Source organism: Dermacentor variabilis, chromosome 3 (assembly GCF_050947875.1).
Source record: "Dermacentor variabilis isolate Ectoservices chromosome 3, ASM5094787v1, whole genome shotgun sequence".
Taxonomy (NCBI): Eukaryota; Metazoa; Arthropoda; class Arachnida; order Ixodida; family Ixodidae; genus Dermacentor; species Dermacentor variabilis.
This window is the reverse complement of record NC_134570.1, coordinates 26,243,922-26,258,862: the sequence shown is the minus strand read 5'-3', so window position 1 is coordinate 26,258,862 and position 14,941 is coordinate 26,243,922. Positions and strand designations below refer to the sequence as shown.

General features: G+C 46.0%; 1 protein-coding gene and 1 pseudogene across 1 annotated transcript in view; one reads left to right on the top strand and one right to left on the bottom strand.

Annotated features, from left to right (window-relative positions):
- Nucleotides 1-430: 430 nt before the first annotated feature.
- Nucleotides 431-14,941, top strand: part of LOC142575321 (Na(+)/dicarboxylate cotransporter 3-like) — a 29,448-nt gene continuing 14,937 nt past the window's right edge. Inside the window, exons 1-2 of the mRNA XM_075684582.1 lie at nucleotides 431-625; nucleotides 3,743-3,892. Coding sequence (XP_075540697.1) covers nucleotides 494-625; nucleotides 3,743-3,892 — 282 coding nt within the window. The 5' untranslated portion in view covers nucleotides 431-493. The remainder of the gene's footprint in view (nucleotides 626-3,742; nucleotides 3,893-14,941) is intronic.
- On the bottom strand, nucleotides 894-1,074 carry LOC142576902 (U2 spliceosomal RNA; annotated as a pseudogene).

Genomic DNA, 14,941 nt, shown 5'->3' with positions numbered 1-14,941 from the left:
GGACTGCACAATAAAGCGTTTTAAAATTAAGCTTGTCCTGTCAGTCACATATTGCTTCACTTCGTCAGTCAAGTGTCGGGAGAGGACAAGTTCTTAATAAACGTTCCTCTCCGTCCTATTCACTAACCGGCAGAAAGAGCGAAGCAGGCGGAACAGGCTGTTCACAATGGAATGACGAGAGACCGACCGCAGTCACTGTCAAGACGCGAGTAAGTGGCATGCATAGTTAGACACGGGGTTACTCGCGACTTCCAGGTACGCAAACTGAGCAAGTTGCTGTGGCGGATCCCGCTGCTCTTACCTGCCTTCCCCCCCCCCCCCCCGCCCCCTTTTCACGGCAACGACTCCAGTGCTCGCCGCAGCACGTCGCCCTACTACGCCAAAGCGTCAACGAGCTTTTTTCACTTTACGCAAGCTTAATTACCTCACGCTGTGCATTTTCAGTCCGGAGCAGAGCGCTGCCGGACGCGAGGTTGTACGGAAGTCACTGAAAATGCCGTCTTTACCTCCCACCATGGCGACTGCAAAGGCGGTTGCGGCTCGAGCTCTCAAACTTTGGAGGCAAATCTTGATGGTGCTGATCCCGCTCGTTCTGCTGCCTTTACTTTTCCTCGAAGACGCCCAGGTATGCCGTTATAAAAGTTATATTTGGTGCACATACGTTACGCGCAGACTACGGAAGTGCGGCTTTATCACAGACAAACGGAGTAATATCAAAATTAGAAAGACGAAAGAGTTCCGGTTAGAGTCGTATAAATATACCATCCCGTTATGCTTCTTGAGATGACATTTCTTGTCTGTAAAATATGCCCTTTGTGGCTGTTCTTGGTGGCCTCTTTTTACAGCGAAGCTGTATATGGCTAGTCTTCTGCGGATCGATGTCTGTATCCCAGAAACCGTGCGCCGTTCCCGAACATAGTGCTATGCCGGGCCGACCCGCGGCGGAGGTGATGGCACGCTTCAAGCACTCCGCCAACTTGCAAAAATAAGTTTTGTGTCTTGAGTTCAAATACAACCCGTATCAGATATTAAGCTGATAAGAAAAGATACTACACTTTGAACCGCGTCCACCATCTCTACGTTCTCACCGCCCTCTTTATGTCGGCGTTCCAAGCGCTTGTGTACCTCCACGGCCGCCTCGATCACGCGCGCACGGTGGGGCTTGCAAGCCCCGCCATGCGCGCGTGATCGAGGCGGCCGTGGTATTCTCCTTTGCTTTACTTCTGCTCCCCCGTGGTGGCTGTCCCGCTGACACGTCACACGTGTCTAGTTTCATCCGGCGCCTCGCTGCGACGGTCCCATAGTCCACGCTAATGTCTATAAAAATTACGTTAGATCAGTCCCAACCTATGTACGTGCGATGTACTACACAGCGTCACCTCTGTGTCATATGCTAAATAGCTTTGCTGGTCATCCACATTCCCAGTGGGGAATGGCTAATGATTTTCTTTTTTGTATTTTCACATAACTACTTGGTGGCAACGGCTGCTTGAGCTCTGCTCTTTGGACAGTGGTTAAATTGGGGACCCATCGAAAGAAATAATATAACGTGTTGTTGGACTGGTTGGTTCATATTTGACGGTTTAACTGGCGCGCACTTTACACGGGACAAAAGAAGGCAAGCGAAAGCAAACGAAGGACAAGCGCTAAGGAAAGCGTTTGTCTTGTGTCGGCCTTCTTTTACCTCGTCCGAGGAGTACGCTTAAACACGCAAGAAAGGGATCATAAAGAGATTGCTCTAACACTGCGTCATTATATCAACCAAAAACTTGTAGGACGCTTAAACTTCGCCTTTAAGAGTGGAAAGCGATAACGTTCAAAGATTCCTGAGTGCTTCTCACGCTTCCCGGCAACTGCAGCTTATGTAACCGTAATGTTCACCGGGAAACGCTGGCGGCGACGCTATGCACGAAGACGAGCTTTGCGGTGTATCTTCTTCTTCGTTTTTTTTTTTTTTGATGGTGTGCAAGGAACCGAGGGGGACGCGCCGTTCCTGCTAAGACATATACCTCAAACGGCAGCTGGAAACCGCTATCGCGCTGAAAGAGGTTTGTGTTTGAGTTTCCGCGCAACATAATTATGTTTTCTCGTATATTCAAATTAGAATCCCACGCTATCATGTATGTAGGTTGTGCGTAAGTCGTGCTCTACGATTTTTCTATGTATTTTACCTTGAGAAATTCAATTAGTTCAGTAATTTCCTTTCGCCTCATGGCGGTCCAGCGTGGTTAGGTATGCGCGTTTTGAAAGTATTCTTTTTCGAGGCGACGTCCGACGCTGGACGCGAAACGCTGGACGCCGACGCCGGATTTTCTGCGACACGGAGTCCTTAGCGCTTTCGCGTTAAAATTCCCTGTTCCTATTCGTGACACGTGGAACACACGACGAAAACTCTTATTCTGCGCCTATACCAAGGGAAAACCTACAGTGCCTGAAGAATTTACTTGAGAGCCGTTATAGAACATAAAAAAAAAACGGCAGATGTGTGCAAGCTTGGAAAATTACACCCAAACTCCAATGAAGTAGCGACCGCGAAAAAAAAGCCACAGCACTAAAGCCGCACGCTCTTATAGACGTCAAGCGTTTTTGAGGTAAATTACCAGTTTTGAATGCAGAAGTATAATTCAAATTGTTGGTTCGAACGTAAAGCGTGTACAAAGTTTGAAGCAAGAACGTTGAGCCTTTCGATTACAGCAATAATTGCGTAATATCATTAACTGCTCTAAGAAGCGGCATTTTGTATATAAATTTCATGCGGCTCCCTTATACAACATACTATGGTAAATTTATTTCATCGCGTTCCTCCAAAAGTACACTTTAACACTTTATTTCTACGTAGTTGCACGTTAGGTCTATTACTTCACAAACGGCACGCGCTTTAGGCCCCGGCAAGCATCGATACATGTACTTTGATACACATATGATAATTTATTGTGGTGTTCCTATCGCACCTATAGTTTTAAAGTTTCTATAGAATGTTCCTCTCAAGGAACACTACCAGATTTCTAAGGACTTTCCACCAGAGTTCATTTTGACATGCACGATAATTTTAAAACGAACTGTTCGATACCTCATAGAACTCCAAAAAGGAATTGACAGAACTTTGCTAGCTTATTACTTTGTGACTGTTCATTATAACTTATCTCAAGCATTGCTCTTGACATGCACAAGATCCCCTTCCAATTTTATTGTACTCGCTGCAATCAATATGCAAATAAGGTTTCGGCATGATTTAGTTAGTACGGAGGGGTGTGGTTACCGAAGTGAGCATTTTCCAACACACTGAGTCGTAACAGCTGCGTTGTAAAATGTAATTTGAACATTGCCGGCAAGAGTAGGCTAAAGCATGAAAGGCTGCCTTTCACGAAAACAGACCGACCACCTCCTCTCCAAAACTTGGCCAAGTTGGCTAACTATCGCTTATGGCAAGCCATGGTTATGCGCTCCTCCATTGTGCATCTAAAGCTCTACCGAAAGAAAAATAACAGAGAGAGAGAGAGAGTGAGAGAAAGACTGCAAGGGTTCGTATGCGAGGTCTATGCAGATATAAATAACAACTTTGCTGGGGTAGCCACACGTCGAAGAAATGATGAATTGAAGATTTAATGGATTGATAGAAGAGTTGATTAAATATGTCTGAGATGTCCTTACAGATATAAATGACCACTCTGCTGTGTGCGCTGTACGTTGAAAAATTGATGGATTCGCAGCTAAAGAGTGTAACGGAATTTATCCTTTGCAGAAATCTCGTTGTGCTTACGTAGTAGCTGTCGTGGGACTCTACTGGATCATAGAGCCCATCCCTCTCGGTGCAACGTCTCTGATCCCTATCGTACTGCTCCCGATGCTCGGAGTTCTTACGACCGAGCAGACATGTGTACTCTACATGAATGTAAGTACAAGCGAGAAATAGAGATTTATAGGCTGCTTTTACCTTACGAAGAAATTGCAAAAAAAAAAAACAGATTCTGCTTGTTCAACGTTCGATAATGGCTAGATCGAAACCTGATGATATTATTTGTGTGAACATCGTTTATGCAGTTGAGTTCTTTCGACTTATCCAGCGTTCATATCTCTGAGTCATAACCTCCTATTAGTGGTGCCTATAAGGACAGCCAATAGTGAGCTCTGTCAGTGTCCTCTGTCTAACCTCAGAAATTGCCGAACGCACCGTTCTGTTCCAGCGTTTTCTTTTTCCCTCTTTTGATTCAATTGACTGTCTATGCTAGTTTGTAATAACACCCTTATTTCACTTCGTGTTGTCGTTTTTTTTAATCAATGAACAATTTGTAGTGTACGGAGAAGCCGACACCAATACACTTGCCGACATTCCCCCTTACATGGAAGTAAATTAATAAACAAATGCGTGGATGAGTTTGAATGTTTGCTCAAGTTTCACGTGCGATATTTATAATAATTGTATGTATGTACATTGGTTCACAACAATGTGTTATCTGAAATGTTTTGGATAGGAAGAAGCTACGACATTAATGGTATTTACAACTATGAATTATCTGTTCTTTATGCGGCATGTTAAATTTAACGAACAAACATACGCTTATTACTGCCGGCCGCCAACTTCACCCTCCTACCTCACCTCTGTACCTTTAATGTACTGTTTATGCACTCCGAAGACGGCTTCGAATCTGTGCGAAGCCGCAAAGCGAAGCGGCGGAGCCTCAGAACGTCTTCGCCTTCAAGTACGTCTACAGTATGGAACACGAGCCGTCCTCCAGCCCCCGCCATACTCTTCATGCCAGTGGTTTCCTCGGACAATCTTCGGCATCTGCATAGGCAAGCTGTATCCGCCTTCCTAGAAATATTAGTACCAAATTAAATAACCGATGTAAGAATTAACACTCGCAAGAACATACTCGCCGTAGATGTCATGAATTCAATCGCTTTTGACATCTCGTGTACAGTAACCGATGTGAACGGTGTCAGAGCGCGCTCCCACATTCCAGTCGACAAGAATACAGCAATAGGCATAATCTAGGACGTAGATGTTGCAATACTGAATGAAGACTTGTCTATTCTAGTCAAGACAGCCACTCCGCATGCTACCATCATGCAGGTACCTCGTATTGGCCATTCACGGTGCGTGAAGACAGTCTTCGAGGGCGACACCATACCATTTAATGTCAAGGTGCGCCATTTTCGCCAACCCGTAAAACCGTTAATGCCGAAACCTCTGCAGTGCCACAAGTGTCTTCGGTTGGGTCACGTCAGAGGTGTTTGTAATAACGCGGCAGTAGGCTCACACTGCGCTGAATTCCACACCACGGAATCCTGCCAAGCAACTGTATTAAAATGCAGAAACTGCAAAGGCTCGCATGAAGCACCGTCGAGAAATTGCCCCTGAATCAAGAAGGAGTGAAGTATATTTCAGGAGATCGTAAGCGAAGGCTCTATGCACTGGGAAGCCGGCTTTTCTGTGAAAAAACGACTATGCCGCCGTCACCGCCGACGGTCCCAAAAGAACGCGAAAGGGCCCCCACAGCGCCAACCTTGTCCAGCGGCGTCATCATCTTGAATTCTAAAACAGCCGTCTTTGCGCGAGACCAGACGCAACGTTATGAATGACGAAGAAGCCCAGAAAAGTGGTTATGATGTTGCCTGGTCTGCGCTGTCAAATGCACACCCACCTGCTGAGCTTGAGTGGCGTACATCGGTTACCCCAAACGTACCTCTTGCTTGCGACCAGTTGCCTACAAAGGATGTGAAGGTGGTTATATTGCTCAAGTCACTGATGGCTGCGATTCTAACACTTTTGGGAAATGCACAATCTTCGACTACTCGATGCGCTTTACAATGTTAGATGCTCTCGCTCCTTGCTTGAAAGCTTGCATTAGAAACCTGGCCCATCCACTTCTGAAGGAGCGACCCTTTCAAGAAGTCAAGAATGCCTCATCTTCAATTGAATGCCAGAGGCCTGTAATCAGGCACGTACCCAGGGGGGGGGGCCCAGCCCCAGAAATCAAGTGACATACCCCCCCCCTCCCCACCCACGCCACCACTCCTCACACATTCCTAAAGCGCCGCCAGATCAATGTTGAGACTTCGCAGCTGTTCATCGGTCAGCATTATGCTGCCTTTTTCACTCCTTTTAGATGGCGGTAGTTATCGCCATCTCTTGTAATGTGAAGGACAGTTTTCTCGTAGATTCCGCACCCGCGCGATTAACGCGAGATGCGTCCAGTTGTCACCATCTATTCAACCGTCACGCGCATAGCTGTTGCTTTTGTTAGTTCAACCTTCTTTGTTTAGGCTGATCCTGGGACCAGGAGAGGGATGCGGCTGTTGCTCAGCTGGTCTGTACTCTCATGGAACGAGTTGCGGCCGGAGAAAACGCCAATTGCGTTTAACTTTTCCTTTGCTTCATTATTTCCTTGAGTTACGGCTCGCCGCGACGCTGGCAGATGTCCGGAACCATATACACGTGATATGGGTTAGATAAGGTGGGAAATAAAATATTGCGAAACAGCGTCGATCATCAGACCCTGCAATAACCCTTAAACCCATAAGCAAGATGACTGTCGCCCGTTACCTCGTCTGTTTTTCCCTAACTGTATAGCACTTTTCGTGCAAAATTGGCAACTGGAAACAAAAATCGCAAGGAGTTGAGAAATTAAGCGATCTACTAAGGGAGAGAGCCAAGGCAACAACCAAACTGCAAGCAAAAGCGAATAATAAAAATGTTAACCGTTGTTTATTAGAATATTTATGGATCAACATCTTTTTATTTAAAAAGGAAGTAGAGAAAAAACGCCGCCGGAAGTGGAGAACAATTGTTTTGAATTACGCTTCTACAGTTTTCGGTCGAACCGCCTCACGTAGCCACTTCTCTGCTGTGCTTATGTGGGTGTTTTTCCAACCTTTCGCCGTGAGCGCAGTACGTCGAGAATCGCAGGGTCCTGCACTCTACGCGGTTGTATGAGACTGGCGGCCGCACAGCGTTACGCAATTCGCGGAACTGTCAAAACTGATCAACAAGGCGAAAATAACTGATATTCGAAACTATAACATGAGAAAGACTGGAGAAGCCGTAAAAAATGAACGCAGCCTGAAATCAGTAAAAAAGAAACCTGGCATAGGACAAACCATGATGTATGCACTAAAAGATAAGAAGGATAATATCATCAGCAATCTCGAAGATATAGTAAAAGCAGCGGCAAAATTCTAAGCTGACCTGAATACAGTACCCAGAGGAGTCACGATAGTTCACTTAGAAACAGTAATGAACAGGATACAGAAACTCTCCTATAACTAGCGATGAGGGCAGAAGGGCCCTGCAAGACATGAAACGATGAAGAGCGGAAGGATAAGGTGGAATAACAGTCGATTTAATCAAAGATGGAGGAGACATAATGCTTGGAAAACTGGCGGCTCTTTATACGAAGTGTCTATCGACTGCAAGGGTCCCAGAAAACTGGAAGAATGCAGACATTATACTAATTCACAAAAAAAGGAGACGTTAAAGAATTGAACAATTATGGGACCATTAGCTTGCTCCCAGTATTATATAAAATATTTACCAAAATAATCTCCAATAGAATAAGGTTAACACTGGATTTTGTCAACCAAGGGAACAGGCTGGCTTCAGGAAGAAATACGTTACAATGGATCACATCCATGTCATCAATCAGGTTATCGCGAAATCTGCAGAGTACAATAAGCCTCTCTATGTGGCTTATATAGATTACGAAAATGCATTTGATTCAGTAGAGATACCAGCAATCTTAGAGGCACTACGTAATCAAGGAGTACAGAACGCTTTCGTAAAAAGCTTGGAAAATATTGCTACATGCGTGAGGTATTTGTTTGTTTGAACGAGGCGCGTGGGCGCCATCATTCCAGAAAAGAGGAGGAAGAACGAACTGGGCTCGCGCTGTGAATCTAAGCGGTCAACCGTTGTAAATATAATCTGTAAATAGTTTCTCGTCTTACTGACTCGTCTTTCGCGTTAGAATATCTACAGAGGTTCTACAGCTACCTTAATTCTACACAAGAAAAGCAGGGAGACACCTATAGAGAAAGGGGTCAGACAGGGAGACACAATTTCTCCAAAGCTATTTTCTGCGTGCTTAGAAGAATTCAAGCTATTAAACTGGGAAGGCTTAGGAGTAAAGATCGACGGCAAATATCTCAGCAACCTTTGGTTTGCCGATGACATTGGTCTATTCAACAACAATGCAGATTAGTTACAACAAATGATTGGAGACCTTAATAGAGTGTAAGAGTGGGGTTGAATATTATTATGCAGAAGATGAAGATAATGATAAATAGCCGGGCAAAGGAACAAGAGATCAGGATGGCCAGTCGGCCACTACAGACTGTGAAGGAGTACGTTTACCTAGGTCAAATAATCAGAGGGAACCCTGATCATGAGAAGGAAATTCACAGAAGAATAAAAATAGGTTGGATCGCATACGGCAGACATTGCCAGCTCCTGACTGGAAGCTTACCATTATTATTGAAAAGTAAGGTGTGCAATCAGTGCATTTTGCCAGTGCAATATGTCCAGTGCCAATGCATTTGCCAGTGCATTTGCCAGTGCATTTCCCAGTGCATTTTGCCAGTGCATATGGGGCAGAGACTTGAGAGCAAGTTAAGGAACACGCGAAGAGCGATCGAACGAAGATTGCTAGGCATAACGTTAAGAGAGAAAGAGAGTGGTTTGGATCAGAGAGCGAACGGGTATAGGACGATATTCTAATTGACATCAAGAGGAAAAAATGTAGCTGGGCAGGTCATGTAATGCTCCGGTTAGATAACCGTTGGACCATTAGGGTTGCAGAATGGGTACCAAGAGAAGGGAAATGCAATCGAGGACGACAAAACACTAGGTGGAGCAAATTAGGAAATTCGCGGGCGCTAGTTGGAATCGGTTCTCGCAGGACAGGGGTAATTGGAGATCGCAGGGAGAGGCCTTCGTCCTGCAGTGGACATATAACATGATGATGATGATGATGATGATGATGATGATGATGATGATGATGATGATGATGATGATGATGATGATGATGGAGGAGGTGGTGGCCCCCCCCCCCCCGAAAAAAAATCCTGGGTACGTGCCTGCCTGTAATCACACATTTCCGATTTTCGTCAAATCGTTTCCCGGTGCTCATCTGTGAACCCAACGTGACAAATATACACAGCTTATCAGGATATGAATCTTTTGTTTCCGCCACGTGTGAGAAGAGCAGCAAGGTCTTCGTTTATGTCCGCAAGGAGCTCACGCACCTACGTGGCCCAGGCCCTGCCTCCCCATGACGACAACCAGTACGTGTGCCTTAGCATAAAGAACAGGCTCTCATTCACACTAGTTGCAAGCTACATTTTCCCATCAAGGGACAACACGGGGAAGGCGAGCGACGGAAATTCAAGACGATGATCAAAACGAGAACAAGGTGAAAACTGAAGCCAACATTTCGACAAGTGGACTTGTCTTTTTCAAGGCTACATATGCTTTCCTCGGCACGGCATATATAGGTACGGCTCTTCTAAGGGAAAGAGGGGGTAAGTCCTGTGGGCGAGGAAACGAACGAGGTTGTGTTAGCGGCAAGGGTGTATAATTGAAAAAAAGGTGGGCCATTCGAAGTCGGGGCTTGAATATGAGGCAGCCTTGTGTGTCAGCCGGTTGACGTGTCACTGTAGGTTCCTTTCCTTTTTTTGTGGGCAGGACTTGGATGATGGGGGGGGGGGGGGGGGGGAGTGGATTATCTGCTCTTTTGGAGGTCAATGAACTGTCATCTCTCTGAAAGACAGAATAAAAGCAGCGGCAGAAAATGGTGCTCGTGAACCATTTTCTTATCAAGTCGTTTCGACCGCGAAGGCTTGGAAATGTTTCGACGGCGACCTCCAGTTCTTGGATAAGCACAGGAGATTTTTATGTGCATCACCCACTTTGGGGAAGTACAAGAACCAATTTAGGAGGCATGACTCTTGTATGTTTTGTTTCAACCACGACGTTTGCTTTTTGAACGACGGCAATCCAAATTTCTTGAAAGGGCCGTCGTACAGCAGCTGCTTAGACCTGACTTTGGTGTCCCGATGCCTTACTTCGAACGTCTACTGGTTTACTGACTTGGAAACACGTGGAAGTGACCATATTCCTGCTTACGTTGTCATCAAAGGCCTAAGCACTATGTATTTCCCTATGGCCTCTCGAACAATTGATTGGCTTGTATTTCAAGCCTCTGTGCACACCGAATCTAAGGGTGCCCTTACACGTGGCATAGAGCTTGTGATTGCGAACACGATGCATGCTGCATTGCGCTGCTTCTAATCGTCAGCTACTCGCACGGATTTTGACATTAAATTAGAAAGGCTCCGTGCAGTACGTGAGCGCGCCGAGAAGAGATATAGGCGCACAAAGTCGATTCAAGATATTAGGGGGGTCAGGCGCACGCAGAAGAACATACGTAGTCGCATAAACAAATTGGACACCGAACCATGGGAACCATTCTGTAACTCGTTCGACTCCCGTAAACTCTCTGTCGCGTATGGCTAACTCTCCAGGGCCTTCAATCTTCTCCTCAGCAACACCACTGCTTTAAGGCATTGACCCGCCACCATGGTTGTTGAGAAGTGGATGTTGGAGAAGACTTTTGCGAGGCAATTGAAGGTGACAGAGTGCAACCAAAAGAATATTGAATTGTACGAAGTTCTCTTCATGCAAGTTTCGGCGATGGACGAACCTTACTCCACTGAAGAACTGGAGGCTAGCCATTTGCCGGCATTCCTCTTCACCTAGGCCGACAACATAACGTACGCTACTCTCCGTCACCTTGACCACGAAGCGCGAGAGATCGTGCTGCGTCATCGAAACGTCTCATGTAAGAAACGAAAGAAGCTTTATTGATATGCTGGAGATGTTAGCCCGGCTGCTCGCTTGACATGCTACTCCAGGTACGGGGTGATGATTACGATATACAGACATAAACACGTAACAGCGCGTACAGTCACACACACACACACACCATATATATATATATATATATATATATATATATATATATATATATATATATATATATATATATATATATATATAATTACGGGGTTTTACGTGCCAAAACTACTATCTGATTATGAGGCACACCGTAGTGGGGAACTTCAGAAATTCGGAAGACCTGGGGTTCTTTAACTTGCACGTAAATCTAAGCACACGTGTATTTTCGGATTTCGCCCCCATAGAAATGGAGCCGCCGTGGCCGGGATTTGGTCCCGCGACCTCATGCTTAGCCGCCCAACACCAATAGCCACTAAGCAACCATGCAGGGTTTATATATGTATATGCTATAGAGATATTTACAAAGTTTCGTTAAGGCTCGTGGCCCCAAGAACGTCACACGCCTCGAGTGCTTTCTAGAACATTGTAATGTTTATCCAGACGAGATTACAGGTTTTCGACGTGGCCGTTCGTCGATCGACAACGTCATTGATATCGCGCCTTCGATTCAACAACAGAAATACTTCGAACGCCTCTCTGTATCGCTATTTTTAAACGTGAGAGGTGCTTATGATAACGTTTCTCATGTAGCCATTCTTGAAGCGCTCGTGGCTGCTGCAATCGATGGCCGCACTTTTCGGTGGATTCGCAGCTACCTGACTAAAGGAGATTCTGTGTATTCAGCGAGGATGGTGAAACTACCAACCCCTACCCTGACCGTGGAGGTCCACAAGGTGGTGTTTCGAGCCAAGTTTTGTTCAACCTGGCTCTGATTCAGTTGGCGGAATCCCTGCCACAGTTGGTCAGTCTGGCAAGTTACGCAGATGACATCTGCATCTGGGCTCCAGGAATAACTCGCCCACAGCTTCGAATAAGGTTACAAAAGGCGGCAACGATGACGTCTACTTATCTTCAGAGACAAGGCCTCGGCGTTTCAACAGAAAAATGTGCATTAGTCGCCTTCACGCGAAAATCGATGACTGGATCATCATCATCAGCAAGCCTATTTTATGTCTACTGCAAGACGAAGACCTCTCCCTGCGATCTCCAATTACCCCTGTCCTGCGCCACCGATTCCAACTAGCACCCGCGAATATCCTAATTTCATGACTTCACGTAGTCTTCTGCCGTCATCGACTGTGCTTCCATTCCTTTGGCACCCATTCTATAACTCTAATGGTCCACCGGTTATCTAACCTACTGATTACATGGCCTGCCCAGCTCCATTTTTTCCTTTTAATGTCAAATATAATATCGGCAATCGCCGTTTGCTTTCTGATACGCCCCTCTCTGGTCCTGTCTCCTAAGCTTACGCCTAATTTTTTTTGTTCCATTGCTCTTTGCGCGGTGCTTAACCTATTCTCGAGCTTCTTTATTATCACCGGTAGAATGCATTGATTGTACAGCTTTATTTTCAATGATAGTGGTAAGCTTCCAGCCAGGATCTGACAATGTCTGCCATGTGCACTCCAACCCATTTTTATTCTGCTGTAAATTTACTTCTCAGGATCAGCATCCCCTGTGAGTAGGAAGGAAGGAAGGAAAAACTGGAGAAGGAAAGGCAGGGAGGTTAACCACTTTAGCTTAACCGGTTTGCTACCCTACACAGTAATTGACCTAGGTAAACGTATTTCTCCGCATACTCTAGGGGCTGACTGACAATCCTGAACTCTTGTTCCCTTGCCAGGCTATTTGTAATTATCTTTGTCTTCTGCATATTATAATCTTCAACCCCACTCTTACACTCTCTCTGTTCAGAGAGAGCGTAAGAATGGGGCTGAAGATTAATATATCTGGTGTCTGTTAATGGCCAGCCTATCTTGTACAAGAGAACGCATTGATTTTTAGGGACCTTTGTCGACCGCGACTCCTCCTGAAGCCCCCATGTATCCTACCTAAGGAACAGACTCCTCTCGACGAATCACCTATTCAAAGCGATCGCTGGAAAAACATGGGGATTGTCGATAAGTTATATGTTTTAACTGTACAAAGCGCTCTTCAGGGGTTTCTTACCTTACAGCACTTCGGTGCTGTGAAGCTCAATCGCTTAGAACCTGTCTTGGACTAGCGCGATGTGCTTCAACAGCCGTAACAATCGCCATCGCCAGGGAACATCCCATCAGTACGTGTGTCGCCACAGACACCCTTAGAAACCATCTTCGACACCTTTCCCGATTACGGTCTCAACGCCTTACTTCTCTCTCGGAAAGTAGACCAGATGCAACTTTTTCGGGCATTGCAGCCTCCTACTGATCCCCTCTTCCATCCGATTTCACGACTGCAGTAAGATCAGCTTGTCCTTTGTGGTGTCTCCGACAGCCGCAAGTGTGACTTTCCATTCCAGGAGTTGGAAAGAAGTGTGACTTGCCAACTTGTGCCCTGAATCAAGCCGCTCTACATCTACTGCTTGATTCCTACTACAATCAATTTCACATTCATAGAGATGGCTTTTCGACTATAACCAGTTCTACTGGTGCGGTAGTTATTCCGTCAACATCATTCTGCAAGAAGTTCAAGATCAGCCACGTCACAACATCAACGGGGTCTGAACTTGCCGCCCTCCGTGGCGCAGTGCTCTATGTGCACCAACAGCCACCAAATCAATGGGCTATATTCTGTGACTCAAAGGTAGCCCTGCAGTCACTCTTATCAGCTCTGCGCTGCAATCCACATGTACATATATTTGCTAGCAGAGACAGCAGAGATACACTTACGCTACCATCAAGCGGTGGACGGAGGCCATGACGTTGTATTTCAGTGGCTACTTGGGCACTGCAACATTACTGGCAATGAATGTGCCGACAAATCTGCCCATGAGGCACATGGAGAATGTGAAAGAACCTCGATACCATTTTCGAAAAGGGATGCCGCGCTGCACCTCAGGACTCTAAGAACATGAAACACACTGGAGTTTACCAACCGGCGCCTATATGCCATGAACCCACAAATGCGGTTACTTACATTCATAACATTAATTACATTCCGAATTAGAATAGCGGACAATGACCAGTGCAGCACATGTGGTGTTGAGGAAGCCACCAAACAACTCTTATGTGGCTGCCGAAAAGATGAGAGGAGTGCCTTTACAACAGCTTCGGGACAATTAGATGACAGGCCCTTTACAGGGGAGATGTTTGGCCCGTGGCCTTGTGCATCTGCTATGTGCAAGGCTACTACGCCGCTGCTGCGCGTCTTGAAATGCATCTGCCTATATGACCGCCTGTGATTACCTCAACGATGAACGCTCATCTGTGCAACTCCAAACTGTAAACTTTTGTCTTCCTTCTCCTCTTTCAATCAATCTCCCCCCTTCCCCAGTGCAGGGTAGCCTACCGGGCACAGCCTGGTTAACCTCCCTGCCTTTCCCTCATGATTTCTCTCTTTCTCTCTTATGTACAACAATAACCTGCCTGAAATCAAGCACTGAAAAGCTTCGTAACGAAGAAGTAACCACCAACGTAAACAATAGTCTAGTATTTTGCCTTTGAACACTTCAGTTTTCATTGTTGAATCTCTGACTCGCTTGGTTCAGTATTCTGCTACACAGAAAGATGACAGCACACGCCGTGGTAGCTCAGCGGCTATGGTGTTGCGCCGCTGAACTCGAGGTCACGGGATTGAATCCCGGCCGCGGTGGCCGCATCTCGATGGGGGCCATATGCAAGAACGTCCCTGTACTTAGATTTAGGTGCACCTTAAGTAACTCCAGGTTGGCAAAATTAATCTCGGGTCAACCACTACGGCATGCCTCAGAATCAAATCGTGGTTTCGGCACGTAAAACAGCAGGATTTAAGACAACAGCTGCCCCTGTTTTCAATTTAGGCGGGCATATCTGACAAGGTCCAGACCATACGATTAGTGCAGAATCGTGGTAGCACTCTTGCACAGTCCTATAACGTACCACTAGGGGCTATATAGTATGAACGTATGCGATAACGTAGTAGGCACTCGTCGTGGTTGCTTAGTGGCTATGGTGTTGGACTGCT